Below are 23,283 nucleotides of genomic sequence, written 5' to 3' on the forward strand. Positions count from 1 at the left end.
AGGCTGAGGTGGGCAGATCACTTGAGGTCAGGAGTTCAAGACCAGCCTGGCCGACATGGAGAAACCCTGTCTTTACTAAAAATACAAAATTAGCCTGTGTGGTGGTGGATGCCTGTAGTGCCAGCTACTCAGGAGGCTGAAACAGGAGAATCGCTTGAACGTGGAGGCTGCAGTGAGCTGAGATCGCACAATTGCACTCCAACCCCCGTGACAGAGAGAGATTCTGTCTCAAAAAAAAAAAAAAAAAGAAAGAAAAGTTTGTTGAATACATCTCCCCTCATTCTTCGTCCTCATTGCCAAAGCTCAAACTCCCTCCCACCACCGACACCTGGCCTCTGTCACCAGTTGAGGACAGCCACCTGCATTCATTCCAAACGTGCCTGCTAATGTTGGAGGGACGAAGTGTGCACCGGCCACAGCACAAGACTTAATTGCATGAATTAAAATGCGTATATCTCGCTCTGTCGCCCAGGCTGGAGTGTAGCGGCGTGATCTCGGCTCACTGCAACCTCTGCCTCCCAGGTTCAAGCAACTCCTGCCTCAGCCTCCTGAGTAGCTGGGACTACAGGTGTGTGCCACCACACCTGGCTAATTTTTGTATTTTTAGTAGAGACGGGGTTTCGCTATATTGGCCATGCTGGTCTGAAACTCCTGACCTCAGGTTATCCACCTGCCTCGGCCTCCCAAAGTGCTGGGATTACAGATGTGAGCCACTGTGCCATCCAAAATGCACACAATTAATTCCTAATCACCAGTAATTAAGTGGTCTCACAGCACCATGGTTAAGGGAGAGACTCTAGGACCAGGCTCTTTAAGAAGCTGCAACTTTTGTGCAATTGTAATTTGCATACTGTGTGGCCCTAGGAAAGAAATATACCCTCTCTGAGCCTTGATTTCCCCATCTGTAAAATGGGGAGCATAATTGTACCTACCTCATAGGATTTTATGAGGATTACAGTTGGTGCTAATTATTCAATGAAATGAATAAATACCTAATAAAATTAATGAATGTCACTTTGACATCTCTGGGTGCTGTATTCACTCGTAATAAGAATAGCTACAATGTATTCAGTGCTTAGGATGTGCCAAGAGCTGTGGGTTGTTTTTTTTTTTAACATCCCTATTTTTAAAATCGAGACATAAATCACATACTATAAAATTCGCTTTTTTAAACTATGCAATTCAGTGGGTTTCAGTATATTCATAAGGCATGCAACCATCACACTAGCTAATTCCAGAACATTTTCTTTCTTTTTTTTTTTTTGAGACCAAGTCTCACTCTGTCGCCCAGGCTGGAGTGCAGTGGTGTGATCTTGGCTCACTGCAACCTCCGCCTCTTGGGTTCAAGCGATTCTCCTGCCTCAGCCACCTGAGTAGCTGGGATTACAGGAGCCCATCACCATGCTTGTCTATTTATTTATTTATTTGTATTTTTAGTAGAGATGGGGCTTTGCCATCTTGGCAAGACTAGTCTTGAACTCCTGGCCTCAAGTGATCCACCTGCCTCAGCCTCCCAAAGTGCTGGGATTACAGGTGTGAGCCACCCCATCTGGCCGAAATACATTCTTTAAAAAAAGAGAGTGAATGCATGAGTTTTTCTTCCTTGGCACATCCCACCGCCTGGCATCTTGTAGCCTTGACTTTGGCTTATTTTCTGCTTCTCCATCCCCAGAACATCAGCCCCACCAGGGCAAGGAGTTTGTTGTTTTTTTGTTTGTTTGTTTTGTTTTGTTTTGTTTTGTTTGAGACAGAGTCTCACTCTGTTGCCCAGGCTGGGGTTCAGTGCGCGATCTCAACTCACTGCAACCTCCACCTCCTGGGTTCAAGCGATTCTCCTGCCTCAGCCTCCCAAGTAGCTGGGACTACAGACACGTGCCACCACACCCGGTTAAGCTTTTAAATTATTTTTAGTAGAGACGGGGTTTCACCATGTTGGCCAGGCTGGTTTCGAACTCCTGACCTCAGGTCATCCGCCACGGCCTCCCAAAGTGCTGGGATGACAGGCATGAGCCACTGCACCCAGCCAGCAGGGAGTTTTGGTGCTTGGATCACTGCTGTGTCCTCAGAGCCTAGAACAGAGCCTGGTGCTCCCGCAATTCTTGTTGAATGAAGAAGAAATTGTTGTCCCAACAACTCAAACCCCTCCATCAGCCCCAGGATGCTTGCAGGGAAGGGTCACCAACACCTGTTTTCTTCAAAGGAGAAAGGAGGCCCAGAGGAACCTATCTTGCCTGGGAGTATCATGGGCTAGATCACTGGTTTCATGCATGTAATTATCCAACTTACGGCATCTGCCTTCCCTGGGTCAACAAGATTTATATACAAATTCATCCCTAAGTCATTTGTAATTGCAATAAAAAATGAATAAATAAAATAGAAACTGTAACACTGTCACCCAGGTGCGTGGGGCTGAATACATTCTAGTGAAATATTATGCAGCTATTTAAAAGGATGCTTTTGATCTAAAGATGTAAATGAAAGACTAAATATGTAGCAGAAATACGTAGCAGCTCTTGTTTGACTTCCAGGACTCAAGCACATCTTTTTCTTCTCTTCTGCTCTCTTTCCCCAAACTCCTACCCCACTTGGCAAACTCCTATTCATCTTTCAAAACCCAACCCTGGGTGCCCTTTTCCATGAAGCCTCCCAACACCTGGGCTGATTCCTTGGGTGTTTTCTTCTCCTGTAGCCACAACCATGAGTGTCTGGGCTCTGCAACCTCAACCCCAGACTCAGCTCCTTGCAAACAGAGCAACAAGAAAGCAAAAGATTCTTCTTTGGACAATGATATGGTTGGGCTGTGTCCCCACCCAAATGTCATCTTAAATTGTAACTCCCACAATTCCCACATGTTGTGGAAGGAACCCAGAGGGAGGTGATTGAATTATGGGGGTGGGTCTGTCCTGCTCTGTTCTCCTGATAGCAAATGAGTCTCATGAGATCTCATGGTTTTAAAAACAGGAGTTTCAGCCAGGTGCGGTGGCTCATGCCTGTAATCCCAGCACTTTGGGAGAACAAGGTGGGTGGATCACCTGAGGTTGGGAGTTCAAGAACAGCCTAACCAACATGGAGAAACCCCATCTCTACTGAAAATACAAAAAATTAGCTGGGTGTGGTGGTGCACACCTGTAAGCCCAGCTTACTCAGGAGGCTGAGGGAGGAGAATAGCTTGAACCAGGGAGGCAGAGGTTGCAGTGAGCGGAGATCATGCCATTGCACTCCAGCCTGGACAACAAGAGTGAAACTCTGTCTCAAAACAAACAAACAAAAAACAAAACAGCCCAGGCGCGGTGGCTCACACCTGTAATCCCAGCACTTTGGGAGGCCAAGGTGGGCGGATCACGAGGTCAGGAGATAGAGACCATCATGGCTAACACAGTGAAACCCTGTCTCTACTAAAAATACAAAAAATTAGCCAGGGGTGGTGGCGGGTGCCTGTAGTCCCAGCTACTTGGGAGGCTGAGGCAGGAGAATGGTGTGAACCCTGCGGGGCGGAGCCTGCAGTGAGCAGAGGTCATGCCACTGCACTCCAGCCTGGGCGACAGCAAGACTCCGTCTCAAAAAAAAAAAAAGAAAAAAACAAAAAAATGGGAGTTTCCCTGCACAAGCTCTCTCTCTTTGCCTGCTGCCATCCACGTAAGATGTGACTTGCTCCTCCTTGCCTTCCACCATGATTGTGAGGCCTCCCCAGCCACGTGGAACTGTAAGTCCCTTAAAACTCTTTCTTTTGTAAATTGCCCAGTCTCTTTTTCTTCTTTTGCAAATTGCCCAGACATAAAGGTAAGTCTTTATTAGCAGAGTGAAAATGGACTAATACAGAGAAGCATTTTCCTGCCCTCCCATCTTGCTTTTGGTAGGGCCTGGCACACCAGAGGCATCCAGTAATTAATTATCTTTGCTATGGATATTGACAAGAAGGACAGCAGAAGAGGGAGGCATGAGTGGATCTCACATCCATACTTGTAATTTAGAGCTCATGAGACCTGCCATTGTGTGTAGCTCAGAGAGGGGCAGGTCTCCTCCTGGGTCACACAGCATTCAGGGGAGAGCTGGGACTGGAACCCCACTGCAGAGGCCAGCCTCAAGGAGACTCAGGAGAGGAGGTGAGGAGAGTGTTGGAGATGGCGGCACTGCAGACTATCTCCCTTCCACCCCCTTCCGACTCTGATCTCCTCATTTCTCTCTTTTTATTTTTATTTTTTGAGACCAAGTCTTGCTGTGTCACCCAGGCTGGAGTGCAGTGGTGTGATCTCAGCTCACTGCAATCTCCACCTCCCAGCTTCAAGTGATTCTCCTGCCTCAGCCTCCTAAGTAGCTGGGATTATAGGTGTGCACCACCACACCTGGCTATTTTTGTATTTTTTGTAGAGATGGGGTTTCACCATGTTGGCCAGGCTGGTCTGGAACTGCTGACCTCAAGTGATCTCCCTGCCTTGGCCTCCCACAGTGCTGGGATTACAGGCATGAGCCACCGCACTTGGCCTCTTTTTAATTTTTTTTTAGAGACAGAGTCTCGCTCTGTTGCCCAGGCTGGAGTGCAGTGAAGTGATCATAACTCACTGCCTCCAGGACCTGGGGGACCTTGAAACTTCCACCCGCACCATTTGAAACTCTCTGCCAGGCGCGGTGGCTCACGCCTGTAATCCCAGCACTTTGGGAGGCCAAGGCAGGTGGATCACCTGAGGTCGGGAGTTCAAAACCAACCTGACCAACATGAAGAAACCCCATCTCTACTAAAAAAAAATTACAAAATTAGTGGGGCGTGGTGGCACGTGCCTGTAATTCCAGCTACTTGGGAGGCTGAGGCAGGAGAATCTCTTGAACCCGGGAGGTAGAGATTGCAGTGTTGCACTTTAGCCTGGGCAATAAGAGTGAAACTCCATCTCAAAAAAAAAAAAAAGAAAATAAAGAAAAACAAGCAATGGGGAAAGGATTCCCTATTTAATAAATGGTGCTGGGAAAACTGGCTAGCCATATGTAGAAAGCTGAAACTGGATCCCTTCCTTACACCTTATACAAAAATTAATTCAAGATGGATTAAAGACTTAAACGTTAGACCTAAAACCATAAAAACCCTAGAAGAAAACCTAGGCATTACCATTCAGGACATAGGCATGGGCAAGGACTTCATGTCTAAAACACCAAAAGCAATGGCAACAAAAGCCAAAATTGACAAATGGGATCTAATTAAACTAAAGAGCTTCTGCACAGCAAAAGAAACTACCATCAGAGTGAACAGGCAACCTACAAAATGGGAGAAAATTTTTGCAACCTACTCATCTGACAAAGGGCTAATATCCAGAATCTACAATGAACTCAAACAAATTTACAAGAAAAAAACAAACAACCCCATCAAAAAGTGGGCAAAGGATATGAACAGACACTTCTCAAAAGAAGACATTTATGCAGCCAAAAAACACATGAAAAAATGCCCATCATCACTGGCCATCAAAGAAATGCAAATCAAAACCACAATGAGATAACATCTCACACCAGTTAGAATGGCAATCATTAAAAAGTCAGGAAACAACAGGTGCTGGAGAGGATGTGGAGAAATAGGAACACTTTTACACTGTTGGTGGGACTGTAAACTAGTTCAACCATTGTGGAAGTCAGTGTGGCAATTCCTCAAGGATCTAGAACTAGAAATACCATTTGACCCAGCCATCCCATTACTGGGTATATACCCAAAGGACTATAAATCATGCTGCTATAAAGACACATGCACACGTATGTTTATTGCGACACTATTCACAACAGCAAAGACTTGGAACCAACCCAAATGTCCAACAATGATAGACTGGATTAAGAAAATGTGGCACATATACACCATGGAATACTATGCATTCATAAAAAGTGATGAGTTCATGTCCTTTGTAGGGACATGGATGAAATTGGAAATCATCATTCTCAGTAAAGTATCACAAGGACAAAATACCAAACACTGCATGTTCTCACTCATAGGTGGGAATTGAACAATGAGAACACATGGACACAGGAAGGGGAACATCACACTCTGGGGACTGTTGTGGGGTGGGGGGAGGGGGGAGGGATAGCCTTAGGAGATATACCTAATGCTAAATGACGAGTTAATGGGTGCAGCACACCAGCATGGCACATGTATACATATGTAACTAACCTGCACATTGTGCACATGTACCCTAAAACTTAAAGTATAATAATAATAAAAAAAAGAAAGAGAGAGAGAGAAGAGAGAAGAAAGAAGGAAAGAAAGAAAGAGAGAGAGAAAGGAAGGAAGGGAGGGAGGAAGGAAGGAAGGAAGAAAGGAAGGAAAGCAAGAGAGAGAAAGGAAGGAAGGAAGGAAGGAAGGAAGGAAGGAAGGAAGGAAGGAAGGAAGGAAGGAAACTCTCCTAAGTTGTCAACAACCCAGAAGAAGGCTGCACCTGGAGGCCACCAGGCCAATGCAAGCAGGAGCACACTGAGGGAGCCCACACCTGGACCTCTTCCCCTTCCCTACTCAAGCCGCCCCTCCCACACCGCTGACCTCTGTTCCTGTTGGATGACCCTTCCTGGCTCTCTCTGCCCATCTGCCAAATGCCACTGGTTGCCCCAGCTGACCCCACATCATGACTCTCTTCTGTTCAAAAGTCACCCCATGGCTCCCCAGGGCTCTCAGGACAGAGCACACAGTCCTCAGCCTGACATTCCCAATTTGGCTCCTGAAAACCTTTCCAGTCCTTTCTCTCACCCTTCAGTCTCTCCCTCATTGACTGGGGAGACTCCCCCTGGGCTCCGCTTAAAGCTGCTCACTATTTCCTGCCAGGCTGTGCTGTTCCACCTCAAGACCTTGACCGGGTGCAGTGGCTCACGCCTGTTATCCCAGCACTTTGGGAGGCTGAGGTTGGGTGGATCACTTGAGGTCAGGAGTTCGAGACCAGGCTGACCAACAAAGTGAAACCCTGTCTGTATTAAAAATACAAAAAATTAGCCAGCCATGGTGGCAGGTGCTGTAATCCCAGCTACTCGGGAGGCTGAGGCAGGAGAATCGCTTGAACCTGGGAGGCAAAGGTTGCCGTGAACTGAGATCGTGCCACTGCACTACAGCCTGGGTGACACAGCCAGACTCTGCCTCAAAACAACAAGAACAACAGCAAAGACCTTTACATATACTATTCCCTTTGCCTCCAAACCCTTGAGCTGGGTGTGGTGGCTCATGCCTGTAATCCCAGCTACTCTGGGGGCTGAGACAGGAGGACTGCTGGAGCCCAGGAGTTCAAGGCTGCAGTGAGCTATGATCACACCGCTGTACTCCAGGCAGGGCAACAGAGCAAGACCCTGTCGCTAAAACAAACAAACAAAATTCAAAGCCTTAGAGGACATCTACTCATTCTTTTTAGACTTGGTTTCCACGGTATTATTTGTTTTTCGTTGCTGTTTTTGTTTTTGTTTTATTTTGAGGTAGGGTCTGGTTTTGTCCCTCAGGCTGGAGTGCAGTGGTGTGATCATAGCTCACTGCAGCCTTGAACTCCTGGGCTCAAGCGATTCTTCTGCCTCAGCCTCCGGAGTAGCTGGGACCACAGTGTGCACCACCATGCTCAGCTATTTTTTTTTTTTTTTTTAGAGACGGAGTCTCTCTCTGTAGCCCAGGCTGGAGTGCAGTGGCACCATCTCGGCTCACTGCAAGCTCCGCCTCCTGGGTTCACGCCACTCTCCTGCCTCAGCCTCCCGAGTAGCTGGGACCACAGGCGCCCACCACAATGCCTGGCTAATTTTTGTATTTTTAGGAGAGACGGGGTTTCACCGTGTTAGCCAGGATGGTCTCGATCTCCTGACCTCGTGATCCGCCCGCCTCGGCCTCCCAAGGTGTTGGGATTACAGGCGTGAGCCACCGCGCCCGGCCTATTTTTTTTTTAAATTTTTTGTAGTGATGGGGTCTTGCTATATTGCCCAGGCTGGTCTGAAACTCCTGAGCTCAAGTGATCCTCCTGCCTCGGCCTCCTAAAGTGCTGGGGTTACAGGTGTAAGCCACCACACCTGCCCCCCAGAGCATTGCTGATGTTCTTTCCCCATTCAGCAAGCAGAGACCTTATGCCCCATTCCTCTGACACCCCGCTTCTGGCACCCCCTTCCTCTCTCCGCCTCAAGCTAACCATGGGGCTGAAGAAATCTGTTTCTAATTCTGGGTCTCTTACAACCTGGGGACACCAAGCCTCCTCCCTGGAATCCCAGGATCATCCAGCAGCGGTGGGTTTATAGCATTTTGATTGAATAAATGAATGAGTCCATCAGTGAACACAGGATACGTTTCCAACATTCTAACCAAGCATGCAAACCGTTACGTCTTCATCTCTCCCCACATTGTAGCTACAGGAACATACTTTCTCCTTTCTCAATCTGACCAGCTCTTCTTTGACTTCCAGAACTGAGCACATCTTTCCCTGCTCTCCTGCTATCCTTCCCCACTTGGCAAACTCCTATTCATCTTTCAAAACCCAACTCCTACTTGTCCTTTTCTATGAAGTCTCCAAACACCTGGGGTGAGTTCTTGGGTGTTTCCTGTTTCTGTAACCCTGACCATGAGCTGCTGGGCTCTGCATGCTCCCAAACAGAGCAGCAAGAAAGCAGGCCGGGTGCAGTAGCTCATGCCTATAATGCCGGCACTTTTAGAGATTGAGGCAGGCAGATCGCCTGAGGTCAGGAGTTTGAGAGCAACCTGGATGACCTGGTGAAACCCTGTCTCTGCAAAAAATACAAAAATTAGCTGGGGATGGTGGTGCACACCTATAATCCCAGCACTTTGGGAGGCCGAGGCAGGCGGATCACAAGGTCAGGAGATCGAGACCATCCTGGCTAAAACGGTGAAACCCCGTCTCTACTAAAAATACAAAAAATTGGCCAGGGGTGATGACGGGAGTCTGTAGTCCCAGCTACTCGGGAGGCTGAGGCAGGAGAATGGCGTGAACCCGGGAGGCGGAGCTTGCAGTGAGCCGAGATCACACCACTGCACTCCAGCCTGGGCGACAGAGCAAGACTCCGTCTCAAAATAAATAAATAAATAATAATAAAATAAAAATAAAATAAAATAAAATAAACAAACACTCTTTGGCCTGTGGGCAAAGTTCAGCCTACTGCCTTGTATCATGTGTCCCACAAGCTAAGAATCATGTTTACATTTTCAAATGATTGAAAAATTAAAAGATTATTTTGTGACATGTGAAAATTATATGAAATGCACATTTCAGTGTCAATCAAAAAAAAATTGGCCAGGCGCGGTGGCTGGTGCCTGTAATCCCAGCACTTTGGGAGGCCGAGGTGGGTGGATCACGAGGTCAGGAGTTCGAGACCAGCCTGGCTAACATGGTGAAACCCCGTCTCTACTAAAAATAACAAAAAATAGCTGGGCATGGTGGTGCTCATCTGTAATCCCAGCTACTCGGGAGGTTGAGACAGGAGAATTGCTTGAACCTGGGAGGCAGAGGTTGTGGTGAGCCAAGATTGCACCACTGCACTCCAGCCTGGGCGACAGAGTGAGACTCCATCTCAAAAAAAAAAAAAAAAAATTATTGGCATACAGCCACACCCATTTATTTATCTATTATCTATGGCTGGTTTTCAGCTACAGTGGCATAGTTGTGTAGTTGAGACAGAGTCTGGATGGCCCAGAAAGCCAAAAATATTGGCCGGGCGTGGTGGCTCATGGCTGTAATCCCAGTACTTTGGGAGGCCAAGGAGGGTGGATCACCTGAGGTCAGGAGTTCAAGACCAGCCTGAGCAACAAGGTGAAACCCCATCTCTACTAAAAATACAAAAATTAGCCAGGCGTGGTGGCAGGTGCCTGTAGTCCCAGCTACTTGGGAGGCTGAGACAGGAAAATTGCTTGAACCAGGGAGGTGGAGGTTGCAGTGAGCCAAGATCGAGATTGTACCAGTGCACTCCAGCCTGGGCAACAGACTGAGACTCCATCTCAAAAAAAAAAAAAAAAAAAAAGTCAAAAATATTTACTAGCTAGCCCTGTACAGAAAAGGTTGGCCTTGGGTGCAGTGGCTTATGTCTGTAATCCTATCACTTTGGGAAGTGAAGGCACAAGGATTACTTGAGCCCAGCCTGGCAGCATAGCAAGACCCCATCTCTATACAAAACAATTTTTTTTTAGACAGAGTCTCACTCTTTCGCACAGGCTGGAGTGCAGTGGCACCATCTCCACTCACTGCGACCTCCACCTCCCAGGTTCAAGCAATTCTCCTGCCTCAGTCTTCCAAGTAGCTGGAACTACGGATGCATGCCACCATGCCTGGCTAATTTTTTTTTTTTTTTTTTTTTGTAATTTTGATAGAGATGGGGTTTCATCGTGTTTTCCAGGCTGGTCTTGAACTCCTGAGCGCAAGTGATTGGCCCACCTCGGCCTTCCAAAGTGCTGGGATTACATGTGTGAGCCACTGTGCCCAGCACCCATCTGTATAAAAATTTAAAAATTAGCTGTGTTTGGTGGCATGCTCCTGTGGTCCCAGCTACTTTGAAGGCTGGGGCAGGAGGATCACTTAAGCCCAGGAGGTCAAGGCTGCAGTGAGCTATGATGGCACCACTGCATTCCAGGCTGGGCAATAGAGTGAGACTGTGTCTCTAAAACAGGTAAAATAAAAATAAAATAAAATAAAATAAACACGAAAAGAAAAAATTTGCCACCCACTCCACCCTTTTGAACTGTATGATTTATTAGCTATGGGTTTGGGATACTCAGAAGCATTTTGGAGGAGAAGATCTTGGGGAAGCCCTTTCTCACATAACTCTGATTCTATTCCTCATCCCCTGACCTGTTTGGAGAGAGGCTTTTTGACAGAATAGAATAGAATAGAATAGAATAGAATAGAATAGAATAGAATAGAATAGAATAGAATAGAATAGAATAGATCCAGGTGTGTTTGTACCAGGGAAGGGTAAGTCTCGTTTTGTGCAACTTTTGTTTCTGTATGATACACATCTGGAAAGGCAGGTACAGGGTGATGATGATGTAAAATTTCTTTCATAATAGGTGTTCTGATCAGAGGAGTTTGACAACTGCAGCCTTACCCGGTAGCTACAGGTGGCTCAATTTATTTTATCTGGGGACAGGCTACAGCAGAATCCAGTGGAGGACAATTTTGCCTGAGGTAAGAACACACAGCTATACTCAGGCTCAGGACACACCTGAATCAGCCCTTTCTAGGTGCCTTTTATTTTTTAGAGACAGGATATTACTCTGTTGCCCAGGCCGGAATACGGTGGTGCAGTAACAGGTTACTGCAGCTTCAAACTCCTGGACTCAAGCAATCCTCCTGCCTCAGCCTACCAGCTAGTTTTTATTTTTATTTTATTTTTAATTTTTAAATTTTTAATGGTTTTTTTTTTTTTTTTGAGATGGAGTCTTGCTCTGTCACCCAGGTTGGAGTGCAGTGGCGTGATCTCAGCTCACTGCAAGTTCCACCTACTGGATTCACATAATTCTCCTGCCTCAGCCTCCCGAGTAGCTGGGACCACAGGCGCCTGCCACCACGCCCAGCTAATTTTTCTGTATTTTTAGTAGAGACAGGGTTTCACCGTGTTAGCCAGGATGGTCTCGATTTCTTGACCTTGTGATCTGCCTGCCTCGGCCTCCCAAAGTGCTGGGATTACAGGCATGAGCCACCGCGCCCGGCTAATTTTTAATTTTTTGAGATGGAGTCTTGCTCTGTCACCCAGGCTGGAGTGCAATGGCGTGATCTCGGCTCACTGCAACCTCCACCTCCCAGATTCAAGTGATTCTCGTGCCTCAGCCTCCCCAGTAGCAGGGATTATAGGCATGCGCCACCATGCCCAGCTAATTTCTGTATTTTTAGTAGAGATGGGGTTTCACCATGTTGTCCAGGCTGGCCTCAAATTCCTGACCTCAAATGATCTACCTACCTCGGCCTCCCAAAGTGCTGGGATTACAGGCGTAAGCCAGCGGTGCCCAGCCCACAGCTAGTTTTTAAATTTTGTGTAGGGACTGGGTCTTGCTATGTTGCTTAGGCTGGTCTTGAACTTCTGGCCTCAAGTGATCCTCCTGTCTCGACCTTCCAAAGTACTAGGATTAAAGGTGAGAGCCACCATACCCAGCCTCTCAGTGCCTTCTGCAAGGGCTCTCATCTGGGTGCAGAATGAAAACAGAACACTGGACCACAGTGGCTGCTGGGGATTCCAGAGAGAAGAGCTCTAGAGCCCTTACCCATCATCTCAGCCTTGTAGGACCAATCATTCAGCTCCCTCCCATGTTAGAGGTGGGACTACTGAGGACCGGGAACCATATCTCTGGCTAAGGAAGAGCAAGAATCAGTGAGACCGTGAGGATCCTGGAGTCTCATAATCCCACTTCCCAGGTATGGGAAGCCCCGGGGTCAAAGGTAACAGGGTCAGAGCAACCTGAGCCTCTGACCCTCCTCCCAGAAAAGTCTCCTGGACTCACCAAGTTTAAATCCTGGCTCTAATAACCAGGGTGACCCTGGGCACAGCCTTCAAACTCCTTGAACACCTGTTTTATCACCTGGAAAATGGGATGAAGTCTGTATCATATAGATTGCATGTAACTCCGAATGTCACTGTGCAGATTAAAGGAGGTGTTTCATGTAAAATGTTTAGGGCCATGCCTGGTACACAGCAAGCACTTTATTATTATTATTATTATTATTATTTTTGAGATGAGGTCTCGCTCTGTCACCAGGCTGGAGTGCAGTGACGCAATCTTGGCTCACTGCAACCTCTGCCTCCCAGGTTCAAGTGATTCTCCTGCCTTAGCCTCCCGAGTAGCTGGGACTACAAGCGCCCGGCACCATGCCTGGCTAATTTTTTGTATTTTTAGCACAGACAGCATTTCACCATGTTGGCCAGGATGGTCTTGACCTCTTGACCTCATGATCCACCCCCCTCGACCTCCCAAAGTGCTGGGATTACAGGCGTGAACCATAGCACCCGGCCAGCAAGCACTCTTCTGCTCACTGAGCAAGGCCTATGTGCAGGGCATAGAACTAAGCACTACGAGGCCGGGCGCCATGGCTCACGCCTGTAATCCCAGCACTTTGGGAGGCTGAGGTGGGCGGATCACCTGAGGTCAGGAGTTCAAGACCAGCCTGGCCAACATGGTGAAACCCTGTCTCTACTAAAAATACAAAAATTAGCCGGGCGTGGTGGTGGGAACCTGTTATCCCAACTACTCGGGAAGCTGAGGCAGCAGAATGGCTTGAACGCGGGAGGCAGAGGTTGCAGTGAGCCGAGATCGCGCCATGGCATTCCAGCCTGGGTGACAAAGAGAGACTCGGTTTCAAAACAGACAAACAAACAAAAGAACTAAGCGCTATGCCTGGATCCCATCATTCCCAGGGCTCCAGGCAAACACCTCTGTGTTCCCAGCACCCAGTATGGGCATGGCATAGCTGCACTGATCTTTGGCTTTAAGCTTTGGCTAAATGCCGTGATCATTTGTGCATTCCTGTTTTTTTTTGTTTGTTTGTTTTTTTGAGACGAAGTCTCGCTCTTGTCCCTCAGGCTGGAGTGCAATGGTGCGATCTCGGCTCACTGAAACCTCCGCCTCCTGGGTTCAAGCCATTCTCTTGCCTCAGCCTCGCAAGTAGCTGGGATTAACGGTGCCTGCCACCACACCTGGCTAATTTTTGTATTTTTAGTAGAGATGGGGTTTCACCATGTTGGCCAGGCTGGTCTCGAACTCCTGACCTCAGGTGATCCACTCACCTTGGCCTCCCAAAGTGCTGGGATTACAGGCGTGAGCCTCCGCGCCCGGCCTTTTTTTTTTTTTTTTTTTTTTTGAGACAGGGTCTCCCTCTGTCACCCAGGCTGGAGTGCAGTGGTATGACCTCAGCTCACTGCATCCTCCACTTCTTGGGTTCAAGAAATCCTCCCACCTCAGCCTCCCAAGTAGCTGGAACTACAAGCACACACCACCACACCCAGCTAATTTTTAAAAACTTTTTGTAGAGACAAGGTCTTGCTATGTTGCCCAGGCTGGTCTGGAACTCCTGGGCTCAAGCGATCTTCCTGCCTCTGCGTTCCAAATTGCTGGGGTTACAGGCATGAGCCATGGTGCTAGGTACATCCGTGATTTTTTAGCACTTCCCATGTGGTGTTTTAACAGGGAAAGAGAAGACCACCTCAGAATGTCCAGAACTGAGGAGTTTCTCAGGAGGTGGGACTTTTTTTTTCTTTTTTTGAGACAGTCTCACTTTTCCACCCAGGCTGGAGTGCAGTGGCACAGTCTCAGCTCACTGCAACATCCGCCTCCTGGGTTCAAGCGATTCTCATGCCTTAGCCTCCTGAGTAGCTTGGACTACAGATGCCTGACACCGTACCCAGCTAATTTTTTATTTTAGTAGAGATGGGCTTTTACCACGTTGCCCAGGGCGATCTCCGACTCCTGAGCTCAGGCAATCCACCCACCTTGGCCTTCCAAAGTGCTAGGATTACAGACGTGAGCCACCGCGCCCAGCCAAGAGGTGAAACTTTTTAAATACTGAAACCAGGATAGTCCCAGGCACACTGGGACAAGTTGGTCAGTGGGTACAGCTGCAAACAAGACAGACACAATCACCTCTTCCAGGAAGCCTTTCCTGATTGGCCCACCCCCTCTAGCTCAGGGGCACCCTCTGCCTCCCCCTACCACAGCTGCCTCTGTGCCCTCCAAGAAGGCACCATCGCTCCCGGTTGCAAATGCCTGCAGTCACATCAGAGTTAGCTTAGGGAAGGCAGAGACCGGTTCTTTTCCTGGCCACTAATGTGTCTCCAAAACCTACCACAGAGCCTGGCATCAAGTAAAGACAAGTAAATGAATGAAAGCTGGCACTCTTTGGCTAATAGATGAGAAAACTAGGGCTGAGACAGGTGAACCACTCCAGCAAGATTCCCCAGTAAGGCTGTATGGGGAGGAACCGGGATTCGAACCGGCATCTGGCGAGACTCCTTCACACACCCACGCACTCACCGTGTTGTAGAACTCGGCCACCAGCTCCGAGTACTGGAAGTTGCTCTCACACCAGTCCACCTCGGAGCTCTGATAGGCGAAGATGCTAGGCATCTTGTCTCAGTGGCCACCACCAGCTGGCTGCGCCCGGCAGACAGAAGGCGAGCTTGGGAAGGCCGGGCCCTGATGAGGCGGGGAGAGGACAGCCCGGTGCCCCGCGGCAGGCAGACTGGGAGGAAAAACCTGCTGGGCCGCTCCCCAGTTGCACCAGGGCAGCCTGGCTGTGCAGTGACAGCAGCCCTGAGCATAAGCCGTGGGACTGGCACTGTCCAGGCAGGGCAGGGGGCAGAAGTAGGCAGGGAAGAGGCCTCCCATCCAGATTACCCAGGAATAGGAATCGGGGTGGGGGCAGTGGAGGGAACTGTTTTTATCTTTTATGTATGTATTTATTTATTTATTAGAGTCAGGGTCTTGCTCTGTTGCCCAGGCTGGGGTACAGTGGCATCATCATAGCTCACCGCAGCCTCAAACTCCCAGGCTCAAGCAATACTCCTGCCTCAGCCTCTGAAGTAGCCAGGACCACAGGCACATGCTGCCACCATGCCTAGCTAATTTTTTTTTTTTGGAGACAGAGTCTCGCTCTGTCGCCCAGGCTGGAGTGCAGTGGCATGATCTCAGCTCACTGCAAGCTCCGCCTCCCGTGTTCACGCCATTCTCCCGCCTCAGCCTCCCGAGTAGCTGGGACTACAGGCGCCCACCGCCACGACCGGCTAATTTTTTGTATTTTTAATAGAGATGGAGTTTCACTGTGTTAGCCAGGATGGTCTCGATCTCCTGACCTCGTGATCCACCTGCCTTGGCCTCCCAAAGTGCTGGGATTATAGGTGTGCGTGAGCCACCGTGCCCGGCCTTTTTTTTTTAATTGAGATGCAGTCTGGCTCTGTCACCCAGGCTGGAGTGTAGTGGCGCAATGTCAGCTCACTGCAACCTCCACCTCCTGGGTTCAAGCGATTCTCCTACCTCAGCCTCCCAAGTAGCTGGGATGACTGGCACCTGCCACCATGCCCAGCTAATTTTTTTTGTATTTTAGTAGAGATAGGATTTCACCATGTTGGTCAAGCTGGTCTCGAACTCCTGACCTCAGGTGATCTGCCCACCTTGGCCTCCCAAGGTGCCGGGATTATACCCATGAGCCACCTCACCTGGCCTGAGTTCCTCTACTTTAAGCTGTGTGACCTTGGGCAAGTGAATTTACCTCTCTGATCCTCTGTTTGCTCACCTGTCATATGGAGACGATGGTGACAGAGCCAACTGTAACAAAGGAAGACAGAGATAAAGCATGTACAAAGGCTTACCCCACTGCCTATGCTAGAGTAGGCACTTGATGGATGGTAATGGGTTTTCTTTTTTTTTTTGAGATGGAGTCTTGCTCTGTCCCAAAGTGCTGGGATTACAGGGTTTTCTTACTGAAGCTGACCTTGAACTTTAAGTCAACTTTGTGGGAATAATAATAATTATTATTATTATAATAAAAGAGCCTGGCCTTAGCAAGCGGTTAGCAAGTGTGCATAACAATAATAATATTATATAATTATTTATTATATAATAGCAATATTATATTAAAATATAAAATTATTATATTAAAAATACTATTGTTATATAATATTTTAAATATTATTTTAGTATATTATTTTAATATGATTAATATAATAATTTAATATAATAATTAATATTATATATTATAATATATTATTTTTCTTTTTTTAAGTGCTTGATTTTCAGTATTATCTCATTTAACGTTCTTTTTTTTTTTTTTTTTGAGATGGAGCCTCACTCTGTCTCCCAGGCTGGAGTGCAGTGGCATGATCTTGGCTCACTGCAACCTCCACCTCCCTAGTTCAAGCAATTCTCCTGCCTCAGCCTCCTGAGTAACTGGGACTACAGGCACCTGCCACCATGCCCAGCTAATTTTTGTATTTTTAGTAGAGACGGGGTTTCACCATATTGACCAGGCTGGCCTCAAACTCCTGACCTTGTGATCTGCCCATCTCGACTTCCCAAAGTGCTGGGATTACAGGCTTGAGCCACTGTGCCTGGCCTTTTTTTCTCTTTTGAGACAGGGTCTTGCTCTGTTGCCCAAGCTGGAGTGCAGTGGCGCAATCATAGTTCACTGCAGCCTTGATCTCCTGAGCTCATGCGATCCTATCTCCTGCTAGTAATCACTAGCAAGGAAACTAAAGCCCAGAGAAGTTAAGGAACTTACCATAGGTCACACAGTTAGGAAGTGATAGAGACAGGCAAGGAACACCACCTCTCTGATGCCTCAGTTTCCTCACCTGTAAGGTGGTGAAAATAATGGTACTGCCCTCTCAAGCCTGTTGTGAAGAGTTAGTGAGCTGACACGATGTTTCCATAAAAAGATAAATTGTGGGCTGGGCACGGTGGCTCATGCCTGTAATCCCAGCACTTTAGGAAGCCAAGGCGGGCGGATCACGAGGTCAGGAGATCAAGACCATCCTGGTTAACATGGTGAAACCCCGTCTCTACTAAAAATATAAAAAATTAGCCAGGCATGGTGGCGGGTGCCTGTAGTCCCAGCTACTTGGGAGGCTGAGGCAGGAAAATCGCTTGAACCTGGAAGGCGGAGGTAGTAGTGAGCCGAGATCACGCCACTGCACTTCAGCCCGGGCGACAGAGCGAGACCCCGACTCAAAAAAAAAAAAAAGAAAAGAAAAAGAAAGATAAATTGTGGTGCTATGTTGCCCTGCATTCCAAATCACTGAACTGGCCGGGCATGGTGGCTCACCCCTGTAATCCCAGCACTCTGGGAGGCTGAGGCAGGTGGAGCACTTGAGGTCAGGAGTTCAAGACTAGCCTGGCCAAAATGGTGAAACCCCGTCTCTACTAAAAATACAAAAATTAGCCTGGTGGGGTGGCACGCGCCTGTAATCTCAGCTACTCAGGAGACTGAGGCAGGAGAATAGCTTGAACCCAGAAAGCGGAGGTTGCAGTGAGCCGAGATTGCACCACTGCACTCCAGCCTGGGTGACAGAGTGAGACTCCCTCTCAAAAAAAAAAAAAAAAAAAATCACTGTGCTGTCTGAAAGTAATCAACTTTTTCAATTTCCAATACTTGGAGGAGAGAGGCTCAGTCAGTGCTAATATGTTCTATGTCTCTTAACACTTAATGACTTTGACAAAAAAGAAAAGAAAAGCCCTTCATTAGGCAACAATATTCTGTTAGAATTTAGTAACATGATTTGTTTACATTGTATTTATTTTTTGATAAGCTTGTATCCATGGTAAGCCAAATCTACTTTCCATTCATGGTAGGGTTACAAAGTTTCCTTTTTTTTTCTTTTTTTTTTTTTTTGAGATGGCATTTGCTCTGTCCCCCAGGCTGGAGTGCAATGGCATGATCTCGGCTCACTGCAACCTCCACCTCCCAGGTTCAAACGATTCTCTTGCCTGAGCCTTCTGAGTAGCTGGGATTACAGGCGTGGGCCACCCTGCCTGGCCAAAGTTTTCTTTTTCTTTTTCTTTTCTTTTATTTCTTTCTTTTTTTTTTTTTTTTTTTTTTTTTTTTTTTTTTGAGATGGAGTCTTGCTCTGTCACCCAGGCTGGAGTGCAGTGGCTCGATCTTGGCTCACTGCAAGCTCCGCCTCCTGGGTTCATGCCATTCTCCTGCCTCAGCCTCTCGAGTAGCTGGGACTGCAGGCACCCACCACCAACGCCTGGCTAATTTTTTTGTATTTTTAGTAGGGACAGGGTTTCACCATGTTACCCAGGATGGTCTCGATCTCCCGACCTCGTGATCCACCCACCTCGGCCTCCCAAAGTGCTGGGACTACAGGCGTGAGCCACCGCACCCAGCCCCAAAATTTTCTTTTTAAAATAATATTTTGGCCCAGTGCAGTGGCTTACACCTCTAATCCCACCGTTGCACTCTAACCTGGGCAAAAAGAGCGAAACCCTGTCTCAAAAAAAAAATAGTTAATTAAATAAAATAAAAATAAAATAATAAAATAAATATGTATTTTTTAAGAGATGGAGTCTTGCTCCGTTTCCTAGGCTGGAGGGCAGTGGTAAAATCCTAGCTCACAGCAATGTCAATTTCCTGGGCTCAAGCAATCTTCTCGCCTTCACCTCCCAAGTTGCTGGGAGTACAGGTATGAGCTACTGTGCCCTGGCCAAAATAAATGTAAGTGTTACAATTGTGGTTGTGTTTGCACAGATCTATACATGTGATACTATTGCATAGATTTGCTCCCATTTTTCTGAGAAAATGAAAAGAAAATTGTCTAACACATGAATGCATGGGAAAAGCTGTTGAAATCTGAATATGGTCTATAGGTCATATTTATATCACCTTTCTGGTTGTGAAAATGTATAGTTATAAAAGAGGTACCACTGAGAGAAACTGGATGAAGATTACCTGGGATTCTTCTATATTATTATTGCAGGTTCCTGCAAGTTTATAATTATTCCATTTTTTAAAAATGTTTTTGATAGAGGGTCTCACTCTGCTGCCAGGCTTGAGTGCAGTGGTGCAATCACAGGCCACTGCAGCCTCAACCTCCTGGGCTCAAGTGATCCTCATACCTTAGCCTCCCAAGTAGCTGGGACTACAGGCCAGGCAAATTTTTTCTATTTTTTGTAGAGACAGGTTCTCACTATGTCTCCCAGACTGGTCTCTAATTCCCGAGCTCAAGCGATCCTTCCACCTCAGCCTCCCAAAGTGCTAGAATTACATGTGTGAGCCACCACACCTGGCCTTAAAATCTTTTTTTTTTTTTTTAAGACTGAGTATCTTCCTGTCATCCAGGCTAGAGTGCAATGGCGCAATCTCGGCTCACTGCAACCTCCGCCTCCTGGGTTCAAATGATTCTCCTGCTTCAGCCTCCCGATAGCTGGGATTACAGGCGCCCACCACCACGTCGGGCTAATTTTTATATTTTTAGTAGAGATGGGGTTTCAGCATGTTAGCCAGGCTGGTTTGGAACTCCTGACCTCAGGTGATCCGCCTGCCTCAGCCTCCCAAAGTGCTGAGATTACAGGCGTGAGCCACCGCACCCAGCCTAAAAATCTCTTTTTATAAAGGGATTGATTTAGATTTTTAATTAATACATGAATGGATAAACACAATGTGTGTGGTTCATCCATACCGTGGAATATTATTCAGCCCTGAAAAAGGAAGGAAATTCTGATACAGGCAACAACGTGGATGGACTTTGAGGACATCAAGCTGGGTGAAATAAGCCAGACATAAAAGGACAAATCCTGTGTGATCCCATTCCTAGGAGGTCCCCAAAGTCCTCAGAGTCACAGAGACAGGAAGTAGAACGGGGGGTATGAGGGGCTGGGGAGGGGGATAGGGAGTGAGTGTTTCTTGGGGACAGAGTTTCAGTTTGGAAAGATGAGAAAGTTCTGGAGGGGATGGTGGTGATGGCTGCAGAGACATGTGAATGTGCTTAATGCCGCTGAACTATGCATTTGATGATTAAAATGATCAGTTTCGTGTTATGTATCTTTTACCACAATTTTACAAAGTAATGATTTAGGGTTTTTGTTTTTGTTTTTTGTTTTTTGAGATGGAGTCTCGCTCTGTTGCCCAGGCGGGAGTGCAGTGGTGCGATCTCGGCTCACTGCAAGCTCCGCCTCCCGGGTTCACGCCATTCTCCTGCCTCAGCCTCCCGATGGGACTACAGGCGCCCGCCACCACACCCAGCTAAGTTTTTTTTGTATTTTTAGTAGAGACGGGGTTTCACCGTGTTAGCCAGGATGGTCTCGATCTCCTGACCTCATGATCCGCCCGCCTCAGCCTCCTAAAGTGCTGGGATTACAGGCGTGAGCCACCACGCCTGGCCTGATTTAGGTTTTTAAAAGAGGGGTTTGGGGCTGGGCGTGGTGGCTCACACATGTAATCCCAGCATTTTGGGAGACTGAGGCAGGTGGATCACTTGAGGTCAGGGTTCAAGACCAGCCTGGCCAACATGGTGAGACCCCGTCTCTACTAAAAATAAAAAAAATAAAATTAGCCGGGCGTGGTGGTGCGTGCCTGTAATCCCAGCTACTCGGGAGGCTGAGGTACGAGAATCACTTGAGCCTGGGAGGTGGAGGTTGTAGTCAGCCAAGATCACACCACTACACTCCAGCCTGGGGGATAGAGCAAGACTCTGTCTCCAAAAAAAGAAAGAAGGAAGGAAGGAAGGAAGGAAGGAAGGAAGGAAGGAAGGAAGGAAGGAAGGAAGGAAAGAAGGAAGAAAAACAGAACTAAAGCTTGACCTGACTCTGTATAGCACCCCTCCACAAACATACACCATTTAGCTACAGCCCTAGCCCCCAAATCCGCTTCCCAGGTGGACCAGGAGGGCAAACAGACACCACCACTGCCACCCCAGCTCCCCAGTAGCGACCCTGACTCCTTCCCCATGGAGTAATTTTGAAACAGTCTCTGCTCTGTGGGTGGGTGGAGCAGATGGTCTCTGAGGCCCCTTTCTGCTCATAGCTGGAACAGGACCCAGCTGCTGAGATCCTGAATCTTGGCGAGGGTTTAATAGCAGGCAGTAAGGTAGTGACTGGCACCCACGCCCAGCCCAGACCGGAGAACTTGGGCGATCATGGTGCTGACTAGGGAGGACAGAGCAGCCAGGCAGGTGGGTGGGAGCCGGGGGAGAGCTCTTCCCCTGCTAGGGGGAGAGGAGGGGCTAGAGAGAGGGTGACAAACAGAGGCGTGTGAGCTCTCAGCGGTTATTGTAACAAATGCCACCAATGTAATGGCTTAGAACAACACACACTTATCATCTTACCTTTCTACAGGTCAGGACTCTGAAATGAGTCTTATAGGCTAAAGGTGTCATCACAGCTGTGTTCCTGGTGGAGGCTCCAGGAGAGACCTCGTTTCCTGCCCCGTCCAGTGTCTAGAGGCAACCCATGTCCTGTTCTCCACCTTCACAGCCACAGTGCAGCCTCTTCCATCTCTCTCTGACTTTGTTCTTTTCTTTTGAGACGGAGTCTTGCTCTGTTGCCCAGGCTGGAGTGCACTGGCGCGATCTCGGCTCACTGTAACCTCCACCTCCAGGGTTCAAGCAATTCTTGTGGCAGGAGAATCGCTTGAACCCAGGAGGTGGAGGTTGCAGTGAGCCAAGATTTCGCCACTGCAAACCAGCCTGGGCAACAGAGCGAGACTCCATCTCAAAAACAACAACAACAAAAAACCAGTCTAGGCAACATAGGGGACCCTGTTTCTACAAAACATTAAAAAGTTAGCCAGTGGGGGTACACACGTGTAGTCTTAACTTCTCAGGAAGCTGAGATGGGAAGATTGCTTGAGCCTAGAAGGTCGAAGTTGCAGTGAGCTATGTGTGCACCACTGCACTCCAACCTGGGCCACAGAGCAAGACCTTGTCTCAAAAAAAAAAAAAAAAGAAAGAAAAAGAAAAAGAAAAAGAAAAAAGGAACTATACCCATCTTAGCATTGGGCTTTTTTTTGTTTTCTTTTGTTTTGTTTTGTTTTGTTTTTGTTTTTGTTTTGAGATGGAGTCTTGCTCTGTCACCTAGGCTGAAGTACAATGGTGCAGCCTCCACTCACCACAACCTCTGACTACTGGGTTCAAGCGATTCTCCTACCCTAGCCTCCCAAATAGCTGGGATTACAGGCACCCGCCACCATGCCCGGCTAATTTTTTTTATTTGTAGTAGAGACGCGGGTTTCACCATGTTGGCCAGGCTGGTCTTGAACTCCTGACCTCATAATCTGCCCGCCTTGGCCTCCCAAAGTGCTAGGATTACAGGCGTGAGCCACTGCACCCAGCAGTGTTGGTTTTAATACTTGCTTTCTATTTATTTAGTAGCTTTCCATGTAGTGGAGCAATATAAAATTTCCTTTTGAAGTAAAGATATGCATTAATATTTGGAAAGTGTTTTGGAAAGTGTTTTTGGAAAGTGAACTTGTTTAAAGACAGTGTTTAAGTCAATAATGGTTACCGTACAGATGGGGAAAATTTTAGTCTGACAATGCCCAAAGTCACAAAGGACATTATTGGGTAATTGGTGAAATTTGCACATGGAATATAAAGTAGATAATAGTATTGTGTCCGTATTTATTTTCTGAAGTAGATAAATGAATTCTGGTTGTGTAAGAGAGTATCCTAGTTCTTTTTTTTTTTTTTTTAAGATGGAGTTTCACTCTGTCGCCCAGGCTGGAGTGCAGTGGCTTGATCTTGGCTCACTGCAATTTCTGTTTGAGTTCGAGACCAGCCTGGGCAACATAGGCAGACTGTGTCTCTAAAAAATAATAATAATAATCCATTTTAAAAACAAACTATTTCAGACCGGGAGTGGTGGCTCACACCTGTAACCCC

The 23,283-nt window shown here is 47.4% G+C and overlaps 1 protein-coding gene across 1 annotated transcript in view; it reads right to left on the minus strand.

The window, feature by feature from the left end:
- The window catches only part of ACER1 (alkaline ceramidase 1), a 31,509-nt gene extending 14,924 nt beyond the window's left edge, over positions 1–16,585 (minus strand). Inside the window, exon 1 of the mRNA XM_003819330.5 lies at positions 14,942–16,585. Within this exon, the coding sequence (XP_003819378.1) occupies positions 14,942–15,034 (93 nt within the window). The 5' untranslated portion in view covers positions 15,035–16,585. The remainder of the gene's footprint in view (positions 1–14,941) is intronic.
- Positions 16,586–23,283: the final 6,698 nt, after the last annotated feature.

Source organism: Pan paniscus, chromosome 20 (genome assembly GCF_029289425.2).
Source record: "Pan paniscus chromosome 20, NHGRI_mPanPan1-v2.0_pri, whole genome shotgun sequence".
NCBI lineage: Eukaryota > Metazoa > Chordata > Mammalia > Primates > Hominidae > Pan > Pan paniscus.